This window comes from Taurulus bubalis (assembly GCF_910589615.1).
Source record: "Taurulus bubalis genome assembly, chromosome: 11".
Lineage (NCBI taxonomy): Eukaryota > Metazoa > Chordata > Actinopteri > Perciformes > Cottidae > Taurulus > Taurulus bubalis.
Genome location: NC_136599.1, coordinates 14894171 through 14921583, shown reverse-complemented (window position 1 = coordinate 14921583; position 27413 = coordinate 14894171). Strand labels below are relative to the sequence as shown.

The window sequence follows — 27413 nt, the reverse complement described above, 5'->3', positions numbered from 1 at the left end:
ATTTATTTTTTTTATATAGAGGGTCTCAGTTTTCACACTGACTTCTGCTGGGGGCATGCAAAGCACGCACCCATCTTTTCACTAAGGCTTTGTCTTCACTAACTGTCCCATTTTGGGCCATTTCTGTCATTAGTTTTGATTATTATTTAATGAATCAAACTCACCTGTTGTGGGTGTGTTTGTTCCCTTCGCTGTAACAGCCTGGTATTTGGTCCATATTTGGTTTGTTTGCAAAAAGAAAACTAACACAGAAGTGAATGTTTTGGATGATTTATTTCTTTTGCCAATGTAACATCAACCATAATGGCATAGATCCAGACGTAAAGGAAACTTGAGGTTGAGCAACAAAGTTCACTCAAACCATTTCCAAAATTGTGCAACATAGTGTATGTATAACAGCAAAACACAGGCTGATCCGATGTTAATGTTAGAAAAAAAAGTCCTGTAGGGCCTGTCACTGTTTGAATTAGGCAAAAATATGTAAAGCTAAATCCACATACTCCAGGTATGAAGATGCATTATCTGTATGGCTCAAACTAAGTGACACTACTTCAAAGGTTTGACATATTTATGTAAATCAAAAAAGTAGCAGTAGAGCGACTGACAGTACCTTGAAAAAAAAATCACTTGCACTGCTTTGACTACAACACAAGTTTAAAATGAACAAATACTTTAATACAGCTAAATCTTTGGACAATAATCTGAGAGATTAAATGTACCTCTATGTCCAGAAAAAAATAAGTTTCCTCTTTAAAATCTGCTAATACCAACCGCACACAAGAACAGTGGTGAGTAGGAGAAAAATCTGTAAACCTCAGTTTTAAAAGACAGAAAGTCCGAACTGATCAGAGGACGGTTCTTTGCCAACAAAGTGAAACGTGGTTTAACCTGCATAGTCATCGTAGCACCGTGCCTCGTTTTTAAAAGCATGAACTGCTTTTTCAGTTGAACTTCTCTGGGCCTGGATGCACAGAAACTCTGTCCTCGCTGAACGGCAGCACACTAGAGTCGGCGGCCTGCTCCCTTTATTCAGGGAGTTGTTTAAGTCTTCAGCGAGTCGACAGTAAGACACTCCGCTCACTCACATGGTTGTCCCATAAGTCGTATGGAATGGATAACTTCAACAAGCGTTGCAAAGAAAGAAGTGCGTCATTCTGTTTGCTCTGAGATAAGTTAGTATTTTTATTACAGGGCTTTCAATAAATCTGAAAATAAGATGTTCGATCATCAGATATTATTGTTTCTTCTTGGTTAAGTTTCAAACACACTTAACAATACATTAAACCTGAGCCAACCTGCCTTTAGGCCTTGAGCCAGGCTATACAGACTGTTAAAAGGGCAACACGCTTAGTAAAGTGAGTTTGAGGTGAAGCTACCTGCAGGTGTAAAAATCACAAGATTACCACATAAACTCAAGTGCCATCTTCTAAACGTTGGAGTCTTCCTCCTGTACGGAGGGAATCAGGAGGATTGGACGTCTCTTTCTCCTCACAGCTGGATCTGGCTGGCCCATCACCTGTGCAGGAGGGACGGGGATGGGACGTCTCTTTTTGACAGAGGTGACGCTGCCGGTACGTTCGCTGAGGATGCCCTGCGCCACGCTTTCCATCTCGCCAACGGTTGTGTGCATGGCATCAGCCATCTCCTGCTTAGCCACAGAGACGAAGCCAGGGTCTTTGGCCAGGGAGGCCAGGCCGCCCTTCACAAGCGCCTGAAGGAAGAGCACGCAGGGTCCTGGCTTACATACAGTAACATGTTCTTGTTATTACTGGTAATACATCAACCATAAACCCGGAGGTAAGTTATATTGTTATCATACAATTTCAGACCTGACATTTTGAATAATCTTAATAATGATGTGCTACTTTATTGAACCCTGCAGATGAAGGCACAGCGAGTGTCTTTCTCAAAAGGGAAAATACAGCCACATTTCAAATATATTTAGTTAACTCTAAGCTTTAATTTATTCCTTACACTTGACTACTGATGTGATCAACTATATACTTTGGTTTGTAATTAACAATAATAACTGTAATTTGTGTAGTTTTTCTAAATCTCATCATATAAAACTCAATTAGATGTAACATTTCAAACAACTTTAGCAATCCACAGTGTACTGAGTTCTTTAACAAACTAAAACAGTTTAATAAATTAAGTTCAATCCAGGACTGGTGCTGAAAAAGGAGTTATGTTGATGATTCCCTCTCTAGAGTTAGAGATCCCTGTTCACTCACCTCCTGGACCAGCTGGTCCGCTGCAGTACTGGAGCTCTCGATCTGACTTTCACCATAGTTAGGGTCATAAGGGAACTGCAAAGAAAAGATATGTATCATACTTTGTCTACATAAATTGTTCATCATTGTTTATGAGTCATCCTTAGATAAGATAATACCTGCGTTTTGTCTGTTCTCACCGTGAAGTTCCAGGAGCGAAGGTTACCTTAACAAGGGGAAATAAAGAAAAACAGAATTAATAATTATGAAGAGCAGAGAAATTCATCTCTTTTTTATTGTGCACGGTTCCGACTTATTTACCAGATTGTATATGAACATTATCATATATATCTATTTGTGGATCTGGAATTGGCAGTGGGTAAACAACAACGTAAAATGTGTTATTTAATGTGTATTAAGATCAAATGTTTACAATATTTCTCAAAATTCTTTGAGCAAAAAGTGTTATGGGGCTTGGTCAACATATAAAATGTCATAAAACATATTATGGACTTCCTCGCCCTTCATGAGATTCACATTTTTTGCATGCATTAGTCTCAAATACTAATACATCTTACTGTTTATACTTAGGTTAGTATTTTTACTAATGTATGCTTGTCGGTCATCTGTAAAGCACTTTGAATTACCTGGCTCCGAATCCTCACTGAGATTATAAAATTCGTCGGGACTGCCTTCTCGATCAAATGAATATCTGAAAGACAACTCAAACTGTCACACATCGGACATGTTTACTGCGAGCGTATGTCATTTAGTCTGTGTGTTTGTGACACTCACTCTGCAAAGGCGTTGTTGTTGGTGTTGCTTTTTGGTTCAGTTGTTGGGAAAAATTCAGTCGTGGGCACCAAGGCAGCAGAGTTTGGTGGAGACTCGGGCTGGCTCTCGGAGAACTTGAGGGGCCGCTGGTTGGTCATCTGCTGGGACTGAGTGTTGACCGGCTCAGTAGAGAACGAGTCCACCCGATTACCAAACAGACCGTGTGTACGCTGGGAAGACAAGCACACATGGATAATATTAAAAAAAAAAAAAATCTAATTGACCAGACACACAGTATTTTGCATGTATAACTGTTCTCCCCAGTTGCAGACAGTTTCTCTCACCTGGTAGATGCCTTCCTCCCCAGCCTCCTCCATAGCTTTGTCCATATCTTCCTCATTCTGCAGGTCTCCAGAAATGGCCCTGTGCATCTCTGGAGCAACCTCTTCGTCGATACTCCTCAGACCCGCCTAGTAAAACATGGAGGATGGGGCAAAATGGAGAGCCAAAGGAACATGGCAGCGTGTTAACAAGGAAAGACAGAAGAGGAAAATTAAGTTGAGTATTGGTGTAAGAAAAGCTGCCTTAACGGTGTAAATGCAGGAATTCTGAAGTAAAATGTAATACATTTTAAGACCTTATTGCCATTTCAAGCAGAAGCAGTTTAATATCTACGTGAGATTGAAAATAAATAAAAATGTCATTAAAAAGTATTATTATCGTATGTCACAAAAATTCCATACACGTTTGATAGTTTAGTAGGTCATAAAAGTCATAATTGTCTATTTTTTTAGATACATTAAATCCATTCTTAAACATCATAGAGTATGTCATAAAAATATTAAAAAGCCATAGTGTGGTATGATGTAAAAACGTTATACTAAATGTTACAGTGCGTGCTATGAACATTTCATAAATTGCAATTGCATATTGTGCCATAAAGTTTTTAAAAAGTTTAAGAAATGGTATAGCATAGTATACCGTAACAAAGTCATATGAAATGCCATAGTATACCATACAAATAAAATAAAAAAATCATAATATTGTGTGATATAACAAAGATCATAAAACGTTTGTTTAGTATGACATTAAATGGTCATAAAAAAATATCATTGTATAATGCATAAGAAATGTAAAAGGCAATGATTACATTTACTTTAGCATTCAACGTCTTTGGACAAACATACATGTTTAAGGGCCATAATTATCGCTAAATTAATTCAACAATTCTTAAGACATTTTAATGATATAAATTATTTTCATATACATTGAATGTGTTGTAACTCTGTTATGTTGTTCATTATGTACACATGACATCTATTGTACTTGTAGGATCCTCCTCTGTTGCTCTCACTAAGGCTAATGTTTTTTTTGGGGGGGCAAGTTTTTCTCCCCAATATCCACCGATGTGAACCGATGTGAGGGTCCCGGGACAGAGGATATCGTATGTGTGCAGATTGTAAAGCCCTCTAAAGCAAATTTGTGATTTTGGGTTGTACAAAATAAATTGTATTTAATTTAATTTAATTTAATTTAATACACCCTGCTTAAGAGATTCAACATACATACCAATTTTGCATCGCATGCTATTCAGAATTTTTGTTATTTATCTAATAAGCAGTGATTTCCTGTCTGACAATGTTTACATGACAATAATTATGGGATTTTGGCCCCATAATGATGGCTCACCTGGATCTCTGGGCCCGAGGCATTCTTCTTAGAAGGCCGGTAGCCATAGTACTCCTCCTGACGCTTCAAAAACTTTCGGAAATGATCCTGGATTAGGAAGGTGGAGTAGAATTTCCCCACAGTCACCTCATCATCTGTAATCAGACACGTACAGTGCTGTCAGTTTGAAAAATAATGGATTATTTTGTAAAGGTGAAATTAAGGTATTTCTATTTATCTTGAAAGACTCACCTCCAATAGGTGGGATGACCTGGTCCAACAGTTTCATACTTGTGCGTTTCCAGATTGATTTTATAATGGCTCTCAGCTCCTCGTTGGCCTGCTCGAAGTTACCTGTTCAGAAGAATCCATAAAACATTTGAGGGCACTATTGCATTTACATCAAGTTGAAGTAACACATAAGCTATTTGTTGAAGCTCTGTACCTTCTGTTTTGATCTTGAGTGCCGTCCGGACGAGAGCAAACAGGGTGGCATTAAAGGTGACGGTGCCGTCACTGTTGAGAGGCATGTTCATGCCAATCAAACGCTGTGGACAGGAAGTTGCTTTTTAAAACTGCTACTAGTTTACCCACCCACTCTTTTTAAATAGTGCATATTTTTAAATGAGCTATTATCATGCTTTATCATTCATTATCTTGATTCGTTTTAATACTATTTAAGCATGTAGTTGACCTTGTATTTTGAATTGGTATATTTTCACAAATGTCATTTCTACATCTAAACCGAATCAGTGTAGTATGCCAAATGTCAAATGTCAGGTTGTCATACACAATTGTACAATTTGTAAAGGGTCTAAATCTAAACCTAAATAATCTAACCTAATCTTTTCTAAAATATCCACAATTACATTGTGACGTGGACAATGTTAATAGTTTTCATTGGGATATTTAATATGCTATGGTCTCACTTTTTGTGTAGTGTGTGTCTCGTTATGCTTTTATAATACAATGTTTATCTACATTGATTTTATTGTTAATGTCCAACACACTCAAAACCCTTCGCCATACCAGTCTGATGAGTTGTGTATATAGTACCTTGCATGCAGCACGATGAGGACAGAACTTGCCGAAGCCGAGTGGAGGCTGGAGGCTACGCAGCAGCGTCACCACGTCCAGATGCTTGATTCTCCCCCTTTTAATTCAGAAAAAAACCTAATCATCAACTTGAATCTGGTCTATTTATTGTGCTGGCTGAGCATAAATAATCAAGTTTCAGTGTTTAGGCTTACGTGGCTTCAGGGTCATATTCAGCCCAGGTCTTCTTAAACTCATCCAGATGGTGTGGACCAAGAAGAGACCAATCACGGGTGAGGTAGTCAAAGTTGTCCATGATGACAGCTACAAACAGGTTGAGGATCTGAGGTAGGTAAGAAAAAAGACACTTATTCACACAGTTTTAAACTGTCTGGACATAGAGGTTTAAAAAAATATATAAATTGATGTTGACATACAACGACAGTTACTATTTAAGCTTAAATATAAATGTTGCTGCTCACCAGGAAGGCGCAGAGACAGTAGAAGCTGAGGAAGTAGAAGACGGCGAAGTTGGACCCGCAGGTGTACTCCTCACCTGGCAGGAAGTCAGACTTGGGGTCGCACTTCTTCCCATACATTGAAGCCATCATTACCTCCTGCCAAGCCTCTCCAGTAGCACACCTGAGTATTTAAACCAAAGTGAGATTCTGGCTCAGTTTTTGACCTTGCAGCCAATGGGCTCTCAACCAATGACGCTCGCTTTAAGACTCACCGGAATAACATCAGAACAGCCTGAGGGAATGTCTGGAAGTTGTTGTTGCGGTTGACTTGGGTGCCATCCACTAAGGCTACCTTTCCAAAGATCTGAAGGGTTGTTCAGCCAGCCGGAAATTGTAGGACAAATACAGAAACTTATTGGCATTTATTCAGAAACATATTAACAATCTACAGAGGTGTAAATGTTTTTAAGGCCTTGAGTACCTGCATCCCAATGACGGCGTAAATAAAGAAGAGCATTATGATGAGCAAAGCTACATGAGGAAGAGCCTGTCGACAAAAATACAAACAGTCGGTCATTAATTGTTATTTCCACTTTTAACATGTCTTTAATAACCTGAGTGTGACAGACCTGGAAGGATTTAATGAAGGTCCACAGCAGGTTACGGATGCCCTCCGAACGGTTCAACAGCTTGACCAGACGCATGACACGGAAGAGTCGGAAGAACGTGATGGAAACTGAGGCATTTTCAGACGCCTACAGACACAAAGACCGGAGGATTTGAGGAAAAGAAAACTTGAAAAGATAAAGGAAAAACATTTATGGTTAAGTTTAAACTTACCGCAATTGCTTGCATAGGATTTGTTTCCTGTACAAAGAAGATGAAAATATTAAATACTGTAGTTACAGTAACTGGAGTTATGTTTGATAGAAAATGTGATATCATTAATACGAGGTACATGGCAGACATAGCACTGACCTGTTAAACATTAAGTTATGATTTACGATTACAAATCAGGGTTAATATTAGAGAGCGATGTTTCCACCTTTAATGAGTTAAAGCCTCCAGGTCTTAGTTGCTGAAGACCAGAAGAACAACTGCAAGTTCTATCTCATGCGAAATAAACTCTATACAAACTTTATTGTCAAAATATTAAAGTGCAGAACCCCCGACATTGAGAGTAATAACCATGTAGGAGAGGCAGCAGGAGTCTGATATATGGCGAAAAATCCTAGGAAGCACCCAAGAAGAATATCTGGAGTGGATGCTCCAGATACAAAAGCAATATGTTTCAAGAGGAATAATTAAAGTAAAAAAAAACTCACTTGCAGGCATACGTGTGTCAACATAAGTTACCACAACTCCAGTATACTCCAAAGTACAGATAGCTTTCCCTGGTAAAAGTCCGCACAGTCAAACCAGCCATCATTAATACTTACGTACTGTGCTGATATAGTTAATGTTGAGCCCTTATAGTATTTTAGTCATACCGGAACACAACATATCAAACACCTTTAGGTCTAATCTTACGTTTGCACTGCAAGATTAGACTAACAGTACAAGCGCAGATGGTTTACCGGAAGTTTGAGCCACACATGGTCCGTGATCACTACAGTTTAGTAGAGAACACAGTGGAGTGCTCACACAGCAAGACTCATGCAGCAGTGCAGTGCAGTGAAGATCAGATATTTACAGCACAGCCATGGAGACAGTACAGTCCTCCACTGGCAGCCAGGGCGCTCTGTGGAGGATAGACAGATGAGGAGTGAGGTGCGTGGGGGTAAGAGAATTGAGAGGGAAAATAAGCAAAAGAGAAAGGGGGGAATAGCAGATAAAGAGGAAACAGGAGAGGATGTGAAACTAGATGAAGAAAACAGAAATTGCAACAGGCTTGTGTTTGTGGATGGAAAAGGTGAGGACAATGCAGTGCAACAATGGAGAGAAATAGTGACTGGAAAGAAAAAAACACTGAGTTTGTGTCGCACAACCACATAACATAACAGTAAAATCCTTTATTGATATGGTGCTCTTTTTAATTTTAAGTGCTCAGACAACACACAAACATCAAATCACATACAATATTGTCATGGATAATTGTGGGAATAATGGAAAGTTTGGTGGTTTGGTAATGGAAATGGCGATGCTTCAGAGGTCGCACAAGGCACTGAGGAAGGTGGGAGTGGGAGAGATGGCCAACGACAGTACTGACCACGTTCTGTGAGCTAGTTGTTGGCAAAAATCAGCTGTTGGGCCACTTTATATGCTGCTGCGTCAGAGCATTGAATAAATACATTCAGTCGTTTTAAATCGAATTAAACTATTGACTGAGAATGTCTCATGAAGACAAAACCAGGGACTTTTATATACAACACCTGCAATGTGAATCTGAAAATCTTTGGAATTCATTGGAACAGAAAAGACGTATAACATCATACTCACATCGACTTCGCTAAGGATGACATCAACGACACTGCCGATGACAATGACGAAGTCAAAGACGTTCCAGGGGTCTCCAAAGTAGCCCTGCACAGACAGACAGATGCAGCATTGCTGACACAGCAGGACATTGGATTGGGCAGATCTTGATTTGAACTACAACGTGTGAGACTGTTACCCTCGCTTTGAAGGCCATGAGCTTGAGAATCATCTCCACAGTGAAAAGCACGGTGAAGATCAGGTTCAGAGTGTCTGACAGCTTGGTCACATGGTTGGACTGGTTACAGTGCTGTTCAAAGTGGAATGAAAATATTAAATCTAAAATAACAACTATTCATTTAATGTAGTTTTACTACTAAATGTAGCTTTATTGAAGGTGATTACACATAACTTGAAGGAAATTAAAAAGGTATACCGGCTTAAAACCCATCCGTTTTTTCTTTAAAACATTAGTTATTCTTGACTGAATATATTATATAAGAGTTTAAAAAATACATCTTTTGGCATTTATCGTGTCAAAGGCAGAAGATCCTTGATTATTGTGTTGCCGGTTGAGTGTGTGGTTTCTACCACAAACAATTGGTCTTATATTGCGGTTGCCACCACCTCCAGCCCTTTAGTACATGCTGAACATCTTTTTGGTGAGTACTATGTTATCACAAACATTTCTCCTTTCTATGATTGGAAAATCTAGAAAAAATAAGATCTAAGTAAATGACCCTTTAATAACTAGTAAATCGGGTCCATAATGACAATTTAAAAATGAGATCTCCCCCTCTTAGTGTTTTGTCTGGTTCCCTCTAGTTAAATACAAAAATGTTTTCTGAAAGTGCAAAGTAAGGATTTGTGAATTAATTGAAAAAGACTTTGATGGCCACGCTGCATTAATGCGCTCCCAATCCTCCTCAATCAGTCTGTGACTGCTGGAAATCCATATGTATGTATTTTGAGTACAGTTTCAAAATGTCCACTTTTCTCAATAATTAAATGCTAAGTGTTTGTACGTTGCAACATCATCTTAATTTACATACCTGCATCCCCAGACACAAGGTGTTGAGCATAATTAGGAAGAACATGAGGTATTCAAAGTAGCAGGAAGTGACAATGTACCAGACTTTGTACTGGTTTGGGTTTTTGGGGATGTAGCACCTCAGGGGCCGAGCCTTCAGGGCGTACTGCACACATTGGCGCTGAAGGGGAGGCAGAAGGTGTGTTATAAAAAAAACATATTCGACACTTGAGCAACATTTTTTTGATTTTACTGGAAATGATTGGTGTCTTAGTGCACCTGGTTTTTGTCGAGCTCACAGTCTTTGTACTCCTGTTCACCCTGCTTCTGGAAAGTGACAATGACGAAGCCCACAAAGATGTTCATCATGAAGAAGGCAATGAGGATGATGTAGATGATGAAGAAGATGGACACATCTACGCGATTGTTGAAGACAGGACCCATGTCTTCTTCGTCTGAATCAATGGCTCTGTATAACAGTCTGGAAACAAATGGAGTGATGAGGAAACATTTCAAGACAAAGATCAAATACCAGAGATACCAGAAGGCTAATTTGTATAGATAAAATGTATCATTTAGTCGAAAAATAATAACAGTGTCTTTACTATCATCTCTGGCTCCAGGAAATAGAATAACTTCCAACTCAATACCGACATAATAAGATATTCTGTGATCTAACTCAATCAAACAGATGACACACAAAAAAGAAAAAGAAAATGTATGCTGTCCTTACTTTGGCCAGCCCTCAAATGTGGAAATAGTGAAGAGAGCCAACATGCCATTGAGCACATTGTCAAAGTTGAAGTCATTGTTGAGCCATTCTCTCTCAGCCAGCACTGTATCTTGTAGGGAATTCTCCATATGCTTCACGAAGAGTCCCCTGGGAGCAGACACAGAGAATGGTGACTCTAGAATAGCGTTACAGTTTTGATAGATGAAATCTACGATGTGTGAAAGATGTTGACCTTACTGGCATTCCTCCCCTGTCATTTTTGACGAGTCTGTGCAGCTGTAGAATTTACCCTAGGAGGGAAAGGATTAGGGACACATTTAACACATAAGAAGCCAGGCATACATAGTTATAGTAGATTAATCTGGAAATAATACCGTAACAGTATTGTGCTACATTCAGTGTCACCATCATATTTTAAAAAATTACCTTGAAGAGCTGCACTCCGATACAGGCAAACATGAAATTTAGCAGCATGGTGACCAGGACGATGTTGCCGATGGTTTTGATGGCCACAAACACACATTGGACCACATGCTGTCATGAAAGACAAACAATGACCACTTAATACTGTTCATACATGTACTATACTCAGGTACAATTTTGAGGTCTTGTACTTTACTTGTATTTTCATTGTAAGGTACTCTATATTACGACTCAACCACATAAAACAGAATGAAATATTGTACTTTTTAGGCTCTTTTAATACTTATAATTACTAGCATGTTTTCAGATTAATATTTAACATTAAAACATTTGATTAACTTATAAAATACAAGGCACTGCTAAGATGCCAGTGGTTCCAATTTATATTTGCTTGTGAACATTCACAAAAAAGCAGTGTCTTGAATGGCCCTCTGTTGTGTGTCAAATGTCTAATTCACAGAGGACATTTTTCTGCAGAACAAGAACTATTACTTTTGATTTAACTAAAGTATTATTTTGAATGCAGAACTTTTACTTGTGCTTGAGTATATTTGTATATTGATTGTATTGTATTATTAAGTAAAGGATATGATTACTTCTTCTACCACTGATTTCCCCAGGGTGAATTACTGTATTCATGCACGTGTTGTACCTTTAACCCTTTGGCTCTATTGATGGCCCTGAGAGGCCTCAGCACCCTCAGCACCCTGAGAATCTTCACCACGGAGATGGCACTGGATCTACATACAACACATAACCAAAATACATATTTAAATGTGCATGTGGAGCATATCTATTTAATGGGGCAATCTTAAAATGTGTACTCACTCCATCCCCATAGAAAGCAGAGAGACTGAAACCACAATCAGATCCAGGATGTTGAAGGAGTTACGGCAGAAGGAGCCCTCGTGCATGAATGCTCCATATACTGTCATCTGTCATTCAGATACATAGAGTAACACCCAGGACGTTGAACCAAACATATTTGTGTTTAAGCTTTTCATTCAGTCAGAAGAACCTGTGTTGCATTGCATGTCAAATAGAACTGTGAAAAGCAGTTAATTAACCAAACGGCCAAACGACAGAACATTAATCTGATGCCTATTAATTAACAGTAAAATAAAACTAATTTATATTTTCTGCGCTAACGTTGTTTATTTACAGCAGTACCGACACACAGTTCACTGACTTTAGTGTTTATAACTCAGTCGGGCAATAAATACTATCATTGTTAATTAATTAGGTTCCCAGTGATTCTTGTGAAACATGGAAGGCCTTCAAAGAAACCTGCCTCATCCTGCTCCAACATAAAACAATCTCATTATTATGACAGAAGATTCTAGTGACCTGTGATACATAGAATGCTGTTTCATAGGCTTTTGCCTTTGCCAAGTAAAACCTTAGAGATTTAATTGTTTAGTATTCTGTAATGGCTGGGACAAAATGCCCAGAATATCAGAAACAATGAATCATCGGCTTCAGAACAAAACTATATCTGTTGTCTGGTTTCTTGACAAGCCAAATGGGTAAAACAACAGCACATTACCTTAAGTACAATCTCAATGGTGAACACAGTTGTGAAGACAATGTCAGCGTAGGCCAATATCTGGAGGAAAAGCACAAAGTTTGCTGTGACATTTTGGCTTTCTTTTAACTGATAACGCGCTCTGTGTCGTGGTCGACCTGGTCGTTACCTTGTTTCTGTAGGACTTGGGATCGATGGGGTCCTCGGCTGCCAGGGAGATGGAGGACAGCAGGATGAACAACAGGATTAAATTAGTGAAGGAGGAGGCGTTGATGATCTTGTAGCACAGTTTACGGATTCTAGATACCAACAGATATGTAAAGACATCAGTGAGTTAAATCAATTCACTGTTGGGTATGAGAAAACACAGAAATATAACCACTGTTATTCTCAGGTTGGTATGGCTGGTTCCTACTTGTTCTGAGGGCCAAAAATGAAAAAGGAGCTGGCTTCAGGCAACGGAACGGCTTCTTCCTTCAGCTGCAGGTCGGCCATTGGTCGAGGCCTAGGACTGATGGGGATTTCAGGCTCTACCTCCTCGTCATCGCCTGGAAAAAAATAGACTCACATTTCTACAGAGAAATGACAAATTCACTTTAACACTGGTTGGTAGTAGTTGTGTTGCAGCATTACAGAAGAGAAAACAAAGCAAAAATCCAACAAATTAAACTAATATTGTTGGAATAAGGGAAATCTCTCGATATTGAATCATGTTATAGACCTTATATGGTAGTCACCAGAGTAGTGTGAAATGAGCCTAACTTTAGACTCTGCTATAAATTTGAGTCTAATAATAATGAGGGGCTACTATACTTATACTGTAACTTAGCCAAGAAAGCAGCACTGGTAAACAGCCAGTGTAATGAATATCAATTCCTGCCATCAGTGACCGCCTCCGACCACAACTACATCGCTGGGAAATCTGAGAGGATGAAGAGTTTGGGGTGAGGTCTAGACATTTGTTACCTGGGAAGTCATCAGGTGGGAAAGGATCTTTCACTTCATTGACATTGGACTCAAACTCGTCAATTTTGAGCTGAAAAAACAAACAAACATGCATTGTAGCAACTTATGCTCCTGATTAATATATAATAAACAACAGTAAATATGTGATATGATACCAGAAATAACACTAACCTTAGCTGTTGTGGGCATGCCCTCCGTCTTGGCTCTCTGCTCTGCCAGTTTCTTAGCTATCCTCTCCCGGTCCTCATCAGTCTTCTCAGGCATTTTGGACCTGAAGAGTAGGAAAAAGAGGGAACATAGTAAAGTCTAGCTATGAGAAGACTTATCATACTTATGTATTTGTTTTCTCACCTTCCTAACTTTTTTTTCAACTTCTCCTCCGCCTTTTCTTTCTGAGCTGAAGTCAAACTCTCAGCCTCTGCCAAGTTGTCGACGGCAATGGCCAAGAAGACATTGAGGAGGATATCTGATTGTGCTAAGCTCAGGAGAAAAAACACTTTGTTTTCCTTTCTTTCTTATTGCTAAGTATCAAGTCCAAGCTTTAGCCATGCTAGTGGCATTGTCCCATAGATGGTCGGATGTCAGTTGGCCGACCACTTTGGTCCAGATTGAAATATCCTAACAACACAAAATTGGTGTCACAAACCATCTGGCGGGTCAGTTTAGAAACTGGAGTGATTGATATACAATTTAGTACAAATATTTATGAGTCCCAGATAATGTATCCAAATTTGGTGATCCCCTAACTTTTCCTCTAGCACTACCATGAGATTAACTTTAGAATTTGAGTGAAATATCTTTGACAACTATCGCATTGATTGCCTTGAAGTCTTGTTCACACATTCATGTCCCTTCAGGATAAATCATAATAACTATGGTGTTCCCCTGTTCTTTCATCTAGCACCATCATGAGGTTTAAACTCAGCTGTCTATTGTGGTTAGTGCTAATTAGTCAATGTTAGCAAATTAAGCCAGGAGCAAGCCTGTAGACTCTTGTTACATCCTACATTACACTGTGCGTGTATGTGAAGGATACAGTTTCCACAGACAAAGAGGATGATAAAGTAGATGGCGACCAGGATGCCAGGAAATTCAGGCCCTCCATAGGCCATAATGCCATTATTCATTATAGTGGTCCAGTCCTCTCCTGTCAGGATCTGAGAGAAAGCCATGTGGTAAAAAACGGCGATTACTTATTGTCCGGTATGAAAATATGATGTAGATGCTACTACTGTTAATTAAATGAATGATACAACATGTATAATTAAAATCAGGCAAGAAAGGTTTAACAAAATCAAAGTTTTGTTTAAAGCAGAGCATCTATTAATCAGTGTCTCGCCTCACCTGGAAAACACTGATGAGGGCCTGAGGGAAGTTATCAAAGTTACTGCGTCGGGGTCTGTGGTCGGTAAAGTTGAATTTCCCCCCGAACACCTGCATTCCCAGGAGTGAGAAAATGACAATGAAGAGGAAGAGAAGAAGGAGCAGGGAGGCAATGGAGCGCACAGAGTTGAGGAGAGAAGCCACAAGATTACTCAAAGGGGTCCAGTGCCTGCAAAACAGTTAGAAGAAGAGAGGCTATACATTAAATTGACTCACACTTAATGCAAAATGATCCTTTGAGGGGACATGACTTACTTTGTGACTTTAAGGATCCTCAGCAAACGGATACACCTGAGTACAGAAAATCCCAAGGGAGCCACGGCTCCTGCAGAGAACATGATCATCTCCAGGATACCGCTCAGCACCACAAAGAAGTCAAAGCGGTTAAATAGGGACATGAAATATCCTCGTGGACCCAGAGCATACATCTTCACAAACATCTCTATGACAAACAGCACCAGCAGCATACGACTGGCCACATCTGATGAGATAAAAGAGGAGAGAGAGGAATGGATGGAGCTGTGAGAGACAGAATTTCCTTTTAAAAGAATCATAATTTATATATTTTATTCACCAACCTTGTACAGATGTGAGCCAGTTAGGCTGGTGGTGGTACTCTGTTGCTATGGTCAGGGTGTTGAGGAGGACGAGAAACATCACGAGCCAGTAAAAGCTCTTGGTTTTCACATACACCAGACACTTCATCCTGAAGAACCGATTCCAGCGACGGGCCAGGCGACTAAACACAAGGATAACCCTGGCTTACTGTGTTGAGTCGCGTGAATATTGCATGTTAACATTGATACATTTACAGAACTGCAGACTCACTAGTAGTAGACAATGCGGCTCTTGCCTTCCAGGTTATACAGGCTGTCTGCATCAGGGTCGCTGGTTAAAGGCAGGAGTCCTAACAAGAGAAGAACAGTTGTGAAACAGTAGCTCTACAAGGGATGGGTCCTGAGGTGGATTGTAGTGCTGACCTTTGCCCTCTCGGTCAGCATCCAGGACCTCAGCGTAAGTGATCCACTCCATGTAGCCGTGCACGTCTTCATCCAGTTGCTGACACTCTCGCAACTTCTGGAACTCTCCACGGGATCTGGCCTTCTCTCGCTCTTTGGTAAATTCTCTGAGTGGAAAGTCAAAGAAAAGTTAAAAAAAAAACACATGTGGTTATTGTTTGCTTGTTCACGTGAAGAGGCAAGATTCACACATTAGAAGATCACAATTGTCTTACCCACTCAGCACGCCCAGAACCAAATTAAGCACAAAAAAGGAACCCAGCAGAATGAGGGGAACAAAGTAGACCCAAGGCCATTCATTTCCCACGGCATCATTAACCTGAAACACAACTATTTGTCAGCCACAAACCATGAATTCTGTGAGGTACACTTTACACAATATATACCTAAATTGTAGACATATATAAAGGTTTTGGTGGCAAGAGCACAAACAGTGAAACCAAAAAAACTACCTAGAAGATGTTCAAGTAGTCACTGACCCAGTAGAGAACTTTGGTCCATCCCTCCATGGTGATACATTGGTAGACTGTAAGCATGGCAAAGCCAATGTTATCAAAGTGGGTGATGCCGTTGTTGGGACCCTCCCAGCCTGGGCGACACTCAGATCCGTTGATCGTGCAGCGGCGTCCGTTACCAGCCTGAGCACAGGGTGACGGTAGCTCGCCTTCTGCTATGGAATAGATGTCTGTCGGCCAAAGAGAAGAAATACATGTATTTAAATGTTGTTTTTTATTAATTATAGTTGGCAATAATAGTGTGAGGTATGACTAAAAATGACAAAATATATAAAATCCCAAATGAAGCAATGTCATATTCATACTTGTGCCAGTGTAATAGCAGGTTTTATGCATTTTGCACTTGAATAGCTCCAGCCCCATGATGGCATAGATGGTGACCAGTAAAAAGACCAGAAGGGCAATGTGCAGCAGAGGCAGCATGGCTTTCAGGATGGAGTTCATCACCACCTGCAAGCCTGAATGTGAACAGTAAAACCATTACAACAGCAGTGTTTCCAGGAAGCTTTCTTCACACAAACAGTATTTCCACATCTATCACACAGTGTCACATGGACAAAAGGGTTTTCTGCAGTATTTTTATAGTACAGAAGAGGATCTTACTGGGGACTCCAGAGACGAGACGTAAGGGCCGCAGCACTCTGAAGGCTCTCAGTGCCTTCATGTCAAACCCTCCGCCTTTCTCCATTGGCACACCTGCTATCTTATTGATGGTATCCAAGGCAAAGGTGAAGAGACTGCAGGAAATATTATACAACCATAAGTGTTTACCTCTTCTCAATACAAAATAAGTATTCAGCAGAACAATATTCCAGTTCTGATGTTACTATAAGATACACAATGCTAATGGCAGTTTCATAGATGTGGTTAAACACTGTGGGAGAGATATCCACATGCAGCTTGTAGCTCATCTTACCCCATGAAGACGATGACAAAGTCCAATATGTTCCAACAGTTACGTAAATAGGCGCCTTCATGGAACACGAGCCCATACGCCACTATCTTCAGAAAGCACTCTAACGTGAAGATGATCAGGAAGATGTACTCCAAACTCTCCTGCAGCGAGACAAACACATGCCTGGAAATTACATTTTATAAAGCTCACACCTCCATCCATCCATTATCCAAACCGCATATCCTGTTTAGGGGCGCTGGAGCCGATCCCAGCTGTCATTGGGCGAAGGCGAATTCGCCAGTCTATCGCAGCTCACACCTTATAGGTAATATTCTCAAGTAAAGTAATGAGTGATTGGAGTAAACGACAACTTAGGCATTTAAACACTTGCTACGGGAAATAGCAGTAGATGTTGCTGGTAATAGATGAAATCATTAGCTTCAGTAGCCTCATAGCTAATTTTGATGCAGATTAAACATGACCTCAATTTAAAACAGAGGGGTGAAACAAGCCACAATTTACAAGCTTTGTCTGACAGTTTAAGACTAAGCAAACTGTTGCCAGATATCTGAAATATTTAGTTCAGTGGTGGTAAACAGATAAATATCAGGTTTATCGAATAAAATCATCTGTTGTCTGCTGTCTGTATTTAGCATCAGTGTTGATATTTTCAGAGACAACCGCAGACAGACACAGGGTTTAATATGACAAGTGCATGAAGAAGATGGAACGCACACAAGAGGAACTAACATAACTGCAACGTCAGGGCAGTATTATTTTTACTACCAAAACACCCCATCACACACATTCGCTTACAATTGTCATCATTAGATCCACTATGTCTTTTGCTATTCATTGCTGATGTAAATACAAATGTTGTAGGAGAAGAAGCTGTAATATGAGAAGAGTACATGAGAGCTCCCAGGGAAACCACCCACGACTCCATGTCTCATCAAGGTTCACTTGAAGTACAGCGTAATATAAATGTTCTATGATGTGCTGTTTGTTTCCTTTTGATCCTTTTAAACAAATCAGGTCAATCATTTTTGGCTGAACTGTTCAACAGCAGTCCCCAAGCCCTAATCAGTTAGAAAGGCCAACCCCTGCAGACATTAACAACACTACATATATTTATTGACTAACTCAAGAAATGGGTCGGAGGAACTAGCAGAGCAGCGCTTCTACATTGTAGTGTATCACTGTTACGAGCCATCATATTTAGTATATGAGTGTACAGTAAATGTGGTTACATAAAGTACCATTTGTGGACTCTCCTGTATCGACCTGCGTCACGGAGTGACACTGCCTAGGTCGACCTACTTCTAACAGCGACAGGGGGAACAGCTCTTCTTACATCGTTCACCTCTGAGGAATGGCTCAGTAAGAAGTAAGGAGGATTTGGTAGAAGGCTAGTGAGTGGGCCAAAGCAAAGATATTAAAGAAATGGGGTCAGTTTCAGATACCTGAGGACTTGATGAATTTAGCTGTCAATCAGGTGGATACCAAGCGTGTGATGTGTGGAGCTTCTTGACTGGAGGGAGGAAAGCTAATGATGGCTGGCTACGTACGCTGTATTGTGATTTGAGCTTGAGGCCAAGCCTTCAGACAGCGCTCCACATATTACATTACATTTAGCTGATGCTTTTATCCAAAGCGACTTACATTTTTGCTCTATACACCGTAGACACAGCTATGGGAGCAATTGGGGGTTAAGTGTCTTGTTGAAGGACACATCAGCATTGACGAACGGAGCCGGGGTTCGAACCACCAATCCTCTGATTGAAAGAGGGGCATGCCAACCACTGAGCCACAGTTGTTTCTCATCCTTTAACATATAAAATAAATATCATAACACCCGTGTAAATACAACCTCATATATCTAGACATTGTCAATTTGTGTGCACTCTGCAAGAGCAAACATATTTATTTTGATCATCTAAACACACAGACATTTTGATCATCCCTGGGTGCTATTCGTTCAGTCGCTCACCTTTAATACATTACATCCTCACGGCAGATAATAACACCTGAAAACATATCAGCAGCATTCAGTGGCCAAACACCTGCCACTGGATAGTTTGCTCTCCTTTAACATGAGAGACCTTGTGAATCTTCCGCCATCTAGAGTGAGAGGAGTCAGGAAACCCAGAGGCTTCTTTTTTCTTTTACAGAACAAATATTTCTTGAATTATTGTGTTTAGCAAAAGAAAAATAGAAAAATAAAAAAGTAATCCACTCAGATGTAACGATCATAGTTTTAAAGGCATGTGTATTAGTACCAGTTTGGGAGCATTTCAATTAATAATTTCATAAAAACAGACATCACAAGCCATTTCTGCACTTAACATCTTTGTATTCAGTAAATGTATCAATGTAGGTGAAAACATCATCACAGACAACAAAATCCCACATGTTGGTACTTCATTCTCATGTTTTAGTACTATTGTCTTCTTTCACAGCCAGTTTCTGATTGGATGATAAACTAATAGCACAGTTGTTAGCTGGCGTGTTCCTCTGTAGACACAGATGGGATTCCAAATTAAGAACTGAGTTGTGTCTAATGGGGCTTGGCACTCAGATCAGTGACCAGCTGAAACTCTTAGATATGACGTGTCTAAATATGCCGGCTCAAAGCAGTTATATTAATGCGTTAAACACAGCTGCACAGTCGTCCTCTGGTCACGGTAAAAATCCATATCTGAAAAGCCAACGCTCCTTGTGGAGTACTGAGTCATATGTCAAATAAAGGGTTTGTGTTCACACGCATACTCACCAAGTTTATGTTGGTGTTATTGCTGTCTTCTTCAGGCATGGGCGTGAACACGGCCAAAGCAATACAGTTTGCAAAGATGGTCAATAAGATGATGAACTCAAAGGTTCTGGATGGGGGAACTCAGGATCATAACAACAACACAAAAGGAGGACCGGCAGACTCCCAGTTACCAAGAAAAGGGAAATTAACAAAGATATACAATATACTCAGAGAAATATAATTAATGATGATAATATGTGAGATAATTGTGTACTTATGCAGTAAATACTAACAATGAATGGGTAAGAAACACATATTTATCTGTGTATGTTTTGTAATTTAATGTAACAAATCAAATTATCCATAATATAATAATCAAACTCAACAAACTCTGATTATATTAATACGTGCCCCTTAATGCTGTCTGAAACATCATCTCTGTGGTAGCCCATTGGTTAGCCACAGGCCATGTAACCTTGTCTGCTGTGCTGCTTCATTCTTGTCCATGGAGGGCGCTCTAAGAGAATTCCCCTGCCAGGTCAGCATCATGTCTCCCTTTGATGCCGCTCGACAGCTGCACAGCCCAAGAATATGACCAACCATTTAAACACGGGCTACTCATCAGAAACAAATAACAGTTTGGTCACTCTATATTCTATATTGGATATTAATTTGTCCTAAAATCTGTGAGCATTGATATACTTTTTTAAAGTACAATCAGACGGTTTTAAGGGGTTCAGTCTATTTTTGATATTTAGCTGCTAAACCCACCATCAATCCTTTTTGTTACAGAATACCATACCAATGTGATTTACCTAACTCATGACCTGGCTGAGTAGAACTGTTGCGAAACAACATAAATATGTACAGCAGAATGTTAAAGATTTACACTCATCTCTGTTCTATTGTGACATTAGAGCAGTCACTAGATAGATATTAATTCTTCTTTCTATTTTGGATGTAAAACATGTATTATCCAGAAATGGACCTCAGGCTAAAAGCAGGAAACCCCCTATAGGGGCCATAACATCGCTCAGTAGCCTGCCTGTGCTCAGGCTTCAAGCACTTCAGAGCTGCTATTTCCACATTAAAAGCAGGATGTCAGCTATCAGGACACCAACAGGCAGCTTCATTAATGGTCTGCCAGATGTAAATAGATTGGCTTCAGCAGCTTTCCAGGTGAAAATACGAAGGCTACAAACTTGACATTGATATAGAGTTGCCAAATACATAACAAAAGTCTTAACACTTCAGGGATCGCGTTAACACAGATTTGAAAGAGGCTTAGCTTGGGCTTGTTTAACACAGGTGAAATACATGGCTGATAATGAACAGCCTGCAGACACATCATTTCTGTGGCTCAGTGTTCTTAACCAGAGCCCTACATGCTGTTAAAACCTTGAGTATCCTACGTACTTGTATATTCAGGAGTAAAATACTTAAAAATGTTAAGCCAATATCTACTGAATATTACAAACACAAAAGTCTGTGAGCTGTATGTACTGTAGGCAGGTGTGTGTATGTAAGATATAAAGGATACTTCCACTCCACAACGCTGGTGCAGGCCTTGCGGAAGGGGTTTTTGAGGTTGAAGAGGAAGAGGGTTCTCGCAGGTCGAGGGTTTCCCCCTGTGGCCTGTAGCTTCTTCAGCTTCTCTCTCTGTTTCCTCTTCAGCTCCTCTTCATTCATGATGACCAGCTTGTCATCTGCATTGGCCGCCATCTCGACGCCTCGACCGGAGAAAAGCTCTAGTCCTGTAGAAGTGTGTCTTCTTACTGAATAATTCCAAACTGAGGCAGTTTATATCTCCTGGTTGTGAAGGCCCCTGAGTTCCAGACCTGCCGATCCTGTGTGCGCTCCTCCGCCGCCTTTTGTCCCCTCTCCTTCTGACTCCGTCTCCCTCACGCAGAGCCACAGGCCTCTCCTCCTGTCTGAGGGCCTCTGACAGAAAACCCCCCGGCAGAGAAAAATAACAGGAGCCCAGCGTGGCTGGAGGAGCAGTTGGCCCTGCTGTAGTTTAAATTTAGACTGTGAACCACTGACAGGCCATGCTTGGGGGTAGTTAGGAGGGGGTGGGGTGGAGGGTGATAGGTAGACGATGGGAGTAGATGTGATGAAGGGGAGGTTGGGTCAGGGCAGCAGTGGCAGACTAGAGCACAAGAAGGTGAGACACATAGTTTCGGTGCCTTGCGTAACAGCAGAACATCACCATTAGCCCCCTGAACCTGCTCTCCTTTTTTCAAAACGGATTCAGCTGCTCTGCTGCTGAATCCCAAACTGTAAGAAGAGAGAATACACAGATAGTTCTACCTCAGAATCTCAAACTTTCAAACACTGTTTACAATTTGGACATTTACCATCTGAATTCTTGGGGAAGGAAATGTGTGGCTGGGTGACGTGATTAGTAACACTTTATTTTACCCCGTCCCCAATCAAGCATTTATAATCAGTATATTATCCTTTGATAAATGTTTATAAAATACTAATGCAGTTTTAAGCAGATATTAGGGTGTTTTATGTATTTATCACCAACTATGAGTAATCCTGTGAACACCATATGTAAAGGCTAGTGTGTTAACTGAGAACAAATGAAAACACAGTTTTGATCAAATAAAATGTCTTCATAGACTTACATAGTACATTAACAAATACAATGTATTTATGTCTGGGTGGAACTGCATTACCGTCTGCAATAAACCATTAATGGTTGTATTTATATTACTGTTTGTATACTGCTTAAATAGAACTTGGTAAAGGGTTTCCAATGTGAGTCACAATATAGAAAATGCAAGCAAAAATAACATGTACTAATCAAACTGATGTTCAATGGTAAACCTTACTTCAGACCTATATTCCAACATTTTGTAAATTTAAGATGAAAATGTGCTCAAGCCGGAGTGTCCCGGTAGCCGTGTGGATAGAGTGCATGGCATATACCTTCAACTCGCTTCTGGCCTTGGAACCTGTGATCCATGTTATACCCTTCTCTCTCCCATATTTCTACACTGTCCTCTGTGAAATAAGGGCAAACATTCTTTCGAAAAAAAACATGATGATTTTCACTGATTTGTTGAACAAAATAAGTACTAAGCTTACAATAACGTCTAATTTTTTCATGTGTGTACTACAAATGTGCACAAGCCAACTTATTGTGTACGTTGTCACCCCCTACTGTCAATCAGCCATAGCAGTGACTTCTGCTGCAAACATCCAAAGGGAAAAAATATTTATGTTTTTTTATTTCACATCAAGCCGATTGTATAAACATGAGCAGTGAAATAATCCAGTGAGTCTGGAGCAATATATAATAACAAAACTCTGATACCGGTTATATGAAATGATACTTACATCAATCAATCAAAAACACTTCAATAATAATACAAACCACGAGAGGCAAATAAACTGCAGCAGTTCACATTGTGCATGAGATAATGTGAGCCATTTTGCTCAATCAAAAGCTCCCCAACAGGGCAGTAGTGGATGCAACGGGGAATTCACTGACACATAATGATGCACATCAGGGCCAAGAGGCATCCTGATTCTGCTACACTTAACCACATTACCATCAGCTTTACCGATTTAGGACCTTCTCTAGTAGTAGAGATTGGATTACACTGAAGATAGCTTTAAAGCTTTGCGAAATGACCCGTGCTCCATTTCTCTCTTTGCATGGGAAAGTATGTTCACAAAAATCTGACAATGTGCCAACACATGTTCACAAAAATCTGACAATGTGCCAACCTCACTGAACGAACCTCTTTCCAATCAGTTCCCACATGTACATTCAAGATGAAAAATGTTTACCTTAACAACTAATACTACTAAAACTAATGAATTGATAGACCTTACTATCGGTTATATTTTACATGCTGTGAATTGCTGACGTTTAGGATCCATGTTTTGCACTGGACTAACACATGTAGCAAGGTCAAAGCTTTGAAATTACAAACCCCAAAATGTATAATCCATAAATTACTCTATTAATCCAAACTATACAAATATGCCCAGCAATGGGAGACAAATAAATAATAATGATCATAAATAAATTATTATTAGTGCTAAACTAGGAAGTGCTATGCTTGACAATAGCATAGGTAGAGTACTATTTCTACCCAAATAGCTAAATAGACCATTCACATACAAAGTGTACCTGTTATGCTACAAGAAAAATATCTGAACAATATACCAAATTAGCAAGAAGCTAAAGTGAAAAATTATCACGAGGAAGCTTAAAAACTATTCAGTTTTGCTTATTAGAGAAAAATGTCAAGGCGTTCAAAAACTGTTGCAATGCAAATTGCTGAAATGATTGAGATGGTTTCTAGCTGTTAACAGTACGCAACCATGCCGTTTTTTTTTTTACAACTGCAACTATGACTAAAATGTTACATATAATAAATAAAATCATCTGCTTGTTAGTTCAGCGTGATTAAACGTTTTCTTACTGAGGAAATACATATTCAGAAGGTGCAGTACTGTACACAGCATTAACAAAGAGGTTAGTAATAGTGCAGCTGGTGACAGTGGAGTAAACCTTCTTTGAGGTCAGCTGCGGGGTTTAACTAAGCATCTTGTGGCGGTCAAACACGGTCTTGCGTTGTTCCTGGACTTGCTTTTTCCAGCGCTGCTGTGCCCCCTCAACCCGCTCCAGCACTGTGTTCCCTTTGGCCAGGGCATTGTCCACCGGCGGACGCATCTCCTGAACCCACAAAAGCAAAGAATAAATTAGAAATTCAAGAATTTCACATTCAACTGACATATAATTAAGGCATGTACTGTGTGCAGTGTGTGAAATACAAATTTGATCCAGGGCTTTCACAGGACCTCCCGATTGCCACCAGGTATTTCACCCACTGATTGTATGCGTTTGATTACACTTGCTATTTGTTTGAATGGTTACCTCAGAGTCCTCCTCATTGTGCAGAGGCTGGGTGTAGGCATCATGTTTGCGAATAAGAGGATCAACCAGCAGCAGGAACAGCATATAGAGCAGCAGCGCACCCACAACAGACAGGTAAATGATGATGGTTACCTGGGACAGACAGAAAGGAAAACATTTAGAAGCACGTACAAGTTACCACGCTGGTATCAACCACTAACATCGTTTCCTGCTCACCTTCAACAGATCTTAGCAATACAATCATATCTGTATTGGTTATTCATTATTATAACAACCATACTGTTCATTGGGTGTAAAACTATTTCAGCTTTAGGAAACAAAAATCGTAAAATTAAAGTTTTCTTCAGTTTCTCCACTTCTTAAATTCTGATGTGTTCCAGCAGTCAGCTCTCTGCAAACACTGACACTATTGCACACTTCTCTCATTTAGTTATTGTTGATTAAGCAGATGAAAAAAAAGACTTCCCAATGTTATAAATGTCTCATGTTCTGTGGCATGAAATAACATAGTTTATATATTATATAATTTGCACTTTTCCCTACGTTGAACTGCAGCTGCTGAACAGCGATTTCACTCACGATAAATAAAATGACAATCTTATTTTATCACACCAACCCTGTTATTCTTGCTTCGTGTGATTCAAGATCACAGATTGAATGGAGGTATGTTTCCAAGTCACTAAAATCCCAAAGAAAGCTGGTGGTACCTTGATGGTGTTGCTACTTCGTTCCTCGTACTTGCACTCACACAACAGGCAGTAAGCCTCCACGTCGTGGCCGGGCACCGGCATGGGCTCGACTACATGGAGGCAATTACTGTAAAACACATCAAAGATGTTGCAACTCTCAATTATATTTCTCGACGACTGAACGACTAAATAAAAGATTTCTCTTACCAATCCTTCTGAGACACATTTCTGTTGTATATGTGGCCAGTGATGTTTCTGTATGGAGGGCAGATGCATTTGCAGCGGACATCCTCAAAGTTCTGTAATTGTAAAACAAAAGAAGTAGTAAAGGTTTGCACAAACTTGGCAAACTGCTTTCTTAAATGCCTTAGCTCACCTTTTTGTTTTTATGCTATGTTTCTCCATAGCACTAGCCCTTTCTCTGCATTATTAACAAAACTGAGTTGTAGAAAAGGTTTGTTATTCCAGCTTGAAAGGCAACATGTTTTAATTGCCACCGTTACATTAGAGTCAAATATATCCTTTAAGATGCTTCACTTTTTACCAAACCAATAATTTACAGAAACTTAAGACTTCAATGCAAATGTTACTGGTATTAATTTTGGCCTTGCCTGCATAAAAAAAAACTGAAACATTATTTTTCTGATATTACTGACCTTCAATTTACAATACTTGGGAAAAAAATGGATCGTTTAGATACACACCAAGTACTAATTTATCAGTTAATTTACTCTGCCCAAATGTTCATATTCATAAATAAAAATATTCAAGTCAGAAGCCAAACTATTATTATAAATATCAAACAATAAATTTAATCTGTAGCTGAAATGTATCTGCTAAACCCCTCAACACTTTACATGATTTTGAACATGTACAGTAGTTATGTTATGCGTTACATGATGTACTTGTAATATCTGTCTCAAATTAGGGCTGAACACACACAGAAGGTTACTCAATCTTTGCATAAACATAAATAGTAATTAATAAGATCAAGTGCATTCATTTGATTAATTAACGTTTCACAATAGCACTCTTTTATCCACTCTCGATATTTATATTACAAAAAAAAAAAAAAGCGTAGTGTGTAGTCTCCTTTACAAAGGAAATTTCGTTTTAGGACATAAGTGAAGGGGAAAGGGACACACCTTCGCCTGCACAAGAACAACAGCATCCAGCAGCAACCAGGTCACCAGTGCGGGCACAACACAAGTCCAGGATCTTTTCCTTCCAGACGACATCTTCCCACATTAGACGATCTGCTCCCCGGGTGCAGAATCACCTGCAGCACCAAAACAGACTCAGCGTTACCAGTCGGACAGGAGGAGAAACTACGCAGTCCCCTGCAGAGTCACTGCCGCCAAAGGCAGCCTCGTGAAGGCCACCAGGCATGCAGTTAGCTTACGTTGTAACGGCAGCTGGAGGGTTTATTGCTGCTCTGCATCCAGGATGGAGCTACGCAGCAGCAGCTGTATTTAGAAGAAAGATCGCCTACAGGAATGTTGCACTTCCTTATTCCGGGTTGTCGTCATACGTGCGCGTGCATGTTTCATCTTGCGTGACGCAGTTTCAGGATGAAACATGCAGCGACGCTGCCACCTACTGGACACAAATACAGAAACAGACGTGTGCTTTCTGTAACCTGCATCATAGTAATGAGGGAGTATTTGAACTACCAAGGTCCCCAATATGCATATGGATGTTAGGAAGTCAACAAATAAAAGTGTGTTTTTTTTATCTGCAAATATGATCATTATTAGCATAATAAGTAAACTAGTTATGTCTGGCCGAATAAATTGTTCGTCAAGAACGCTTCCAAATCATATTTGAGCCTATCTGCTATCTTGATCAGTTTTACTATTGTGTTTAGAAACATTACTGATGCAAATACCATACATTTGAAGCAGCATCAGCAATGTTGAACACTGTAGACTGAGTTTTTATTTAACATGACTCCCTCCCTCTATTAAGAGCAGTCCATCAGTTTGAGCGTGATAGCAGATTCCAATCCTGTGTATTA

At 39.8% G+C, this 27413-nt stretch overlaps 2 protein-coding genes across 2 annotated transcripts; both read right to left on the bottom strand.

Annotated features, from left to right (window-relative positions):
* Positions 1-254: 254 nt before the first annotated feature.
* On the bottom strand, positions 255-21529 carry cacna1sb (calcium channel, voltage-dependent, L type, alpha 1S subunit, b; the record flags this gene model as incomplete). The annotated part of the gene is made up of 45 exons (XM_079226315.1): positions 255-1711; positions 2235-2309; positions 2393-2439; positions 2861-2925; positions 3009-3217; positions 3332-3457; positions 4677-4810; positions 4908-5009; positions 5101-5203; positions 5712-5808; positions 5906-6033; positions 6173-6332; positions 6424-6515; positions 6633-6698; positions 6781-6906; positions 6992-7018; positions 7845-7892; positions 8591-8674; positions 8766-8876; positions 9619-9777; positions 9876-10077; positions 10330-10476; positions 10567-10619; positions 10756-10863; positions 11405-11492; positions 11581-11687; positions 12299-12358; positions 12447-12576; positions 12693-12825; positions 13244-13313; positions 13415-13514; positions 13595-13709; positions 14280-14400; positions 14588-14795; positions 14882-15107; positions 15205-15365; positions 15455-15533; positions 15607-15752; positions 15861-15964; positions 16125-16330; positions 16466-16618; positions 16764-16897; positions 17077-17216; positions 19829-19934; positions 21348-21529. 45 exons carry the CDS (start codon positions 21527-21529, stop codon positions 1427-1429), a joined length of 5523 nt encoding a protein of 1840 aa, XP_079082441.1. The 3' UTR covers positions 255-1426.
* Positions 21530-23029: 1500 nt separating this feature from the next.
* tmem9 (transmembrane protein 9) lies at positions 23030-26865 on the bottom strand. The gene is made up of 6 exons (XM_079225763.1): positions 26799-26865; positions 26542-26675; positions 25604-25695; positions 25415-25523; positions 24708-24839; positions 23030-24506 (listed from the first exon to the last, which is right to left on the bottom strand). Exons 2-6 carry the CDS (start codon positions 26632-26634, stop codon positions 24366-24368), a joined length of 567 nt encoding a protein of 188 aa, XP_079081889.1. The 5' UTR covers positions 26635-26675; positions 26799-26865; the 3' UTR covers positions 23030-24365.
* Positions 26866-27413: the final 548 nt, after the last annotated feature.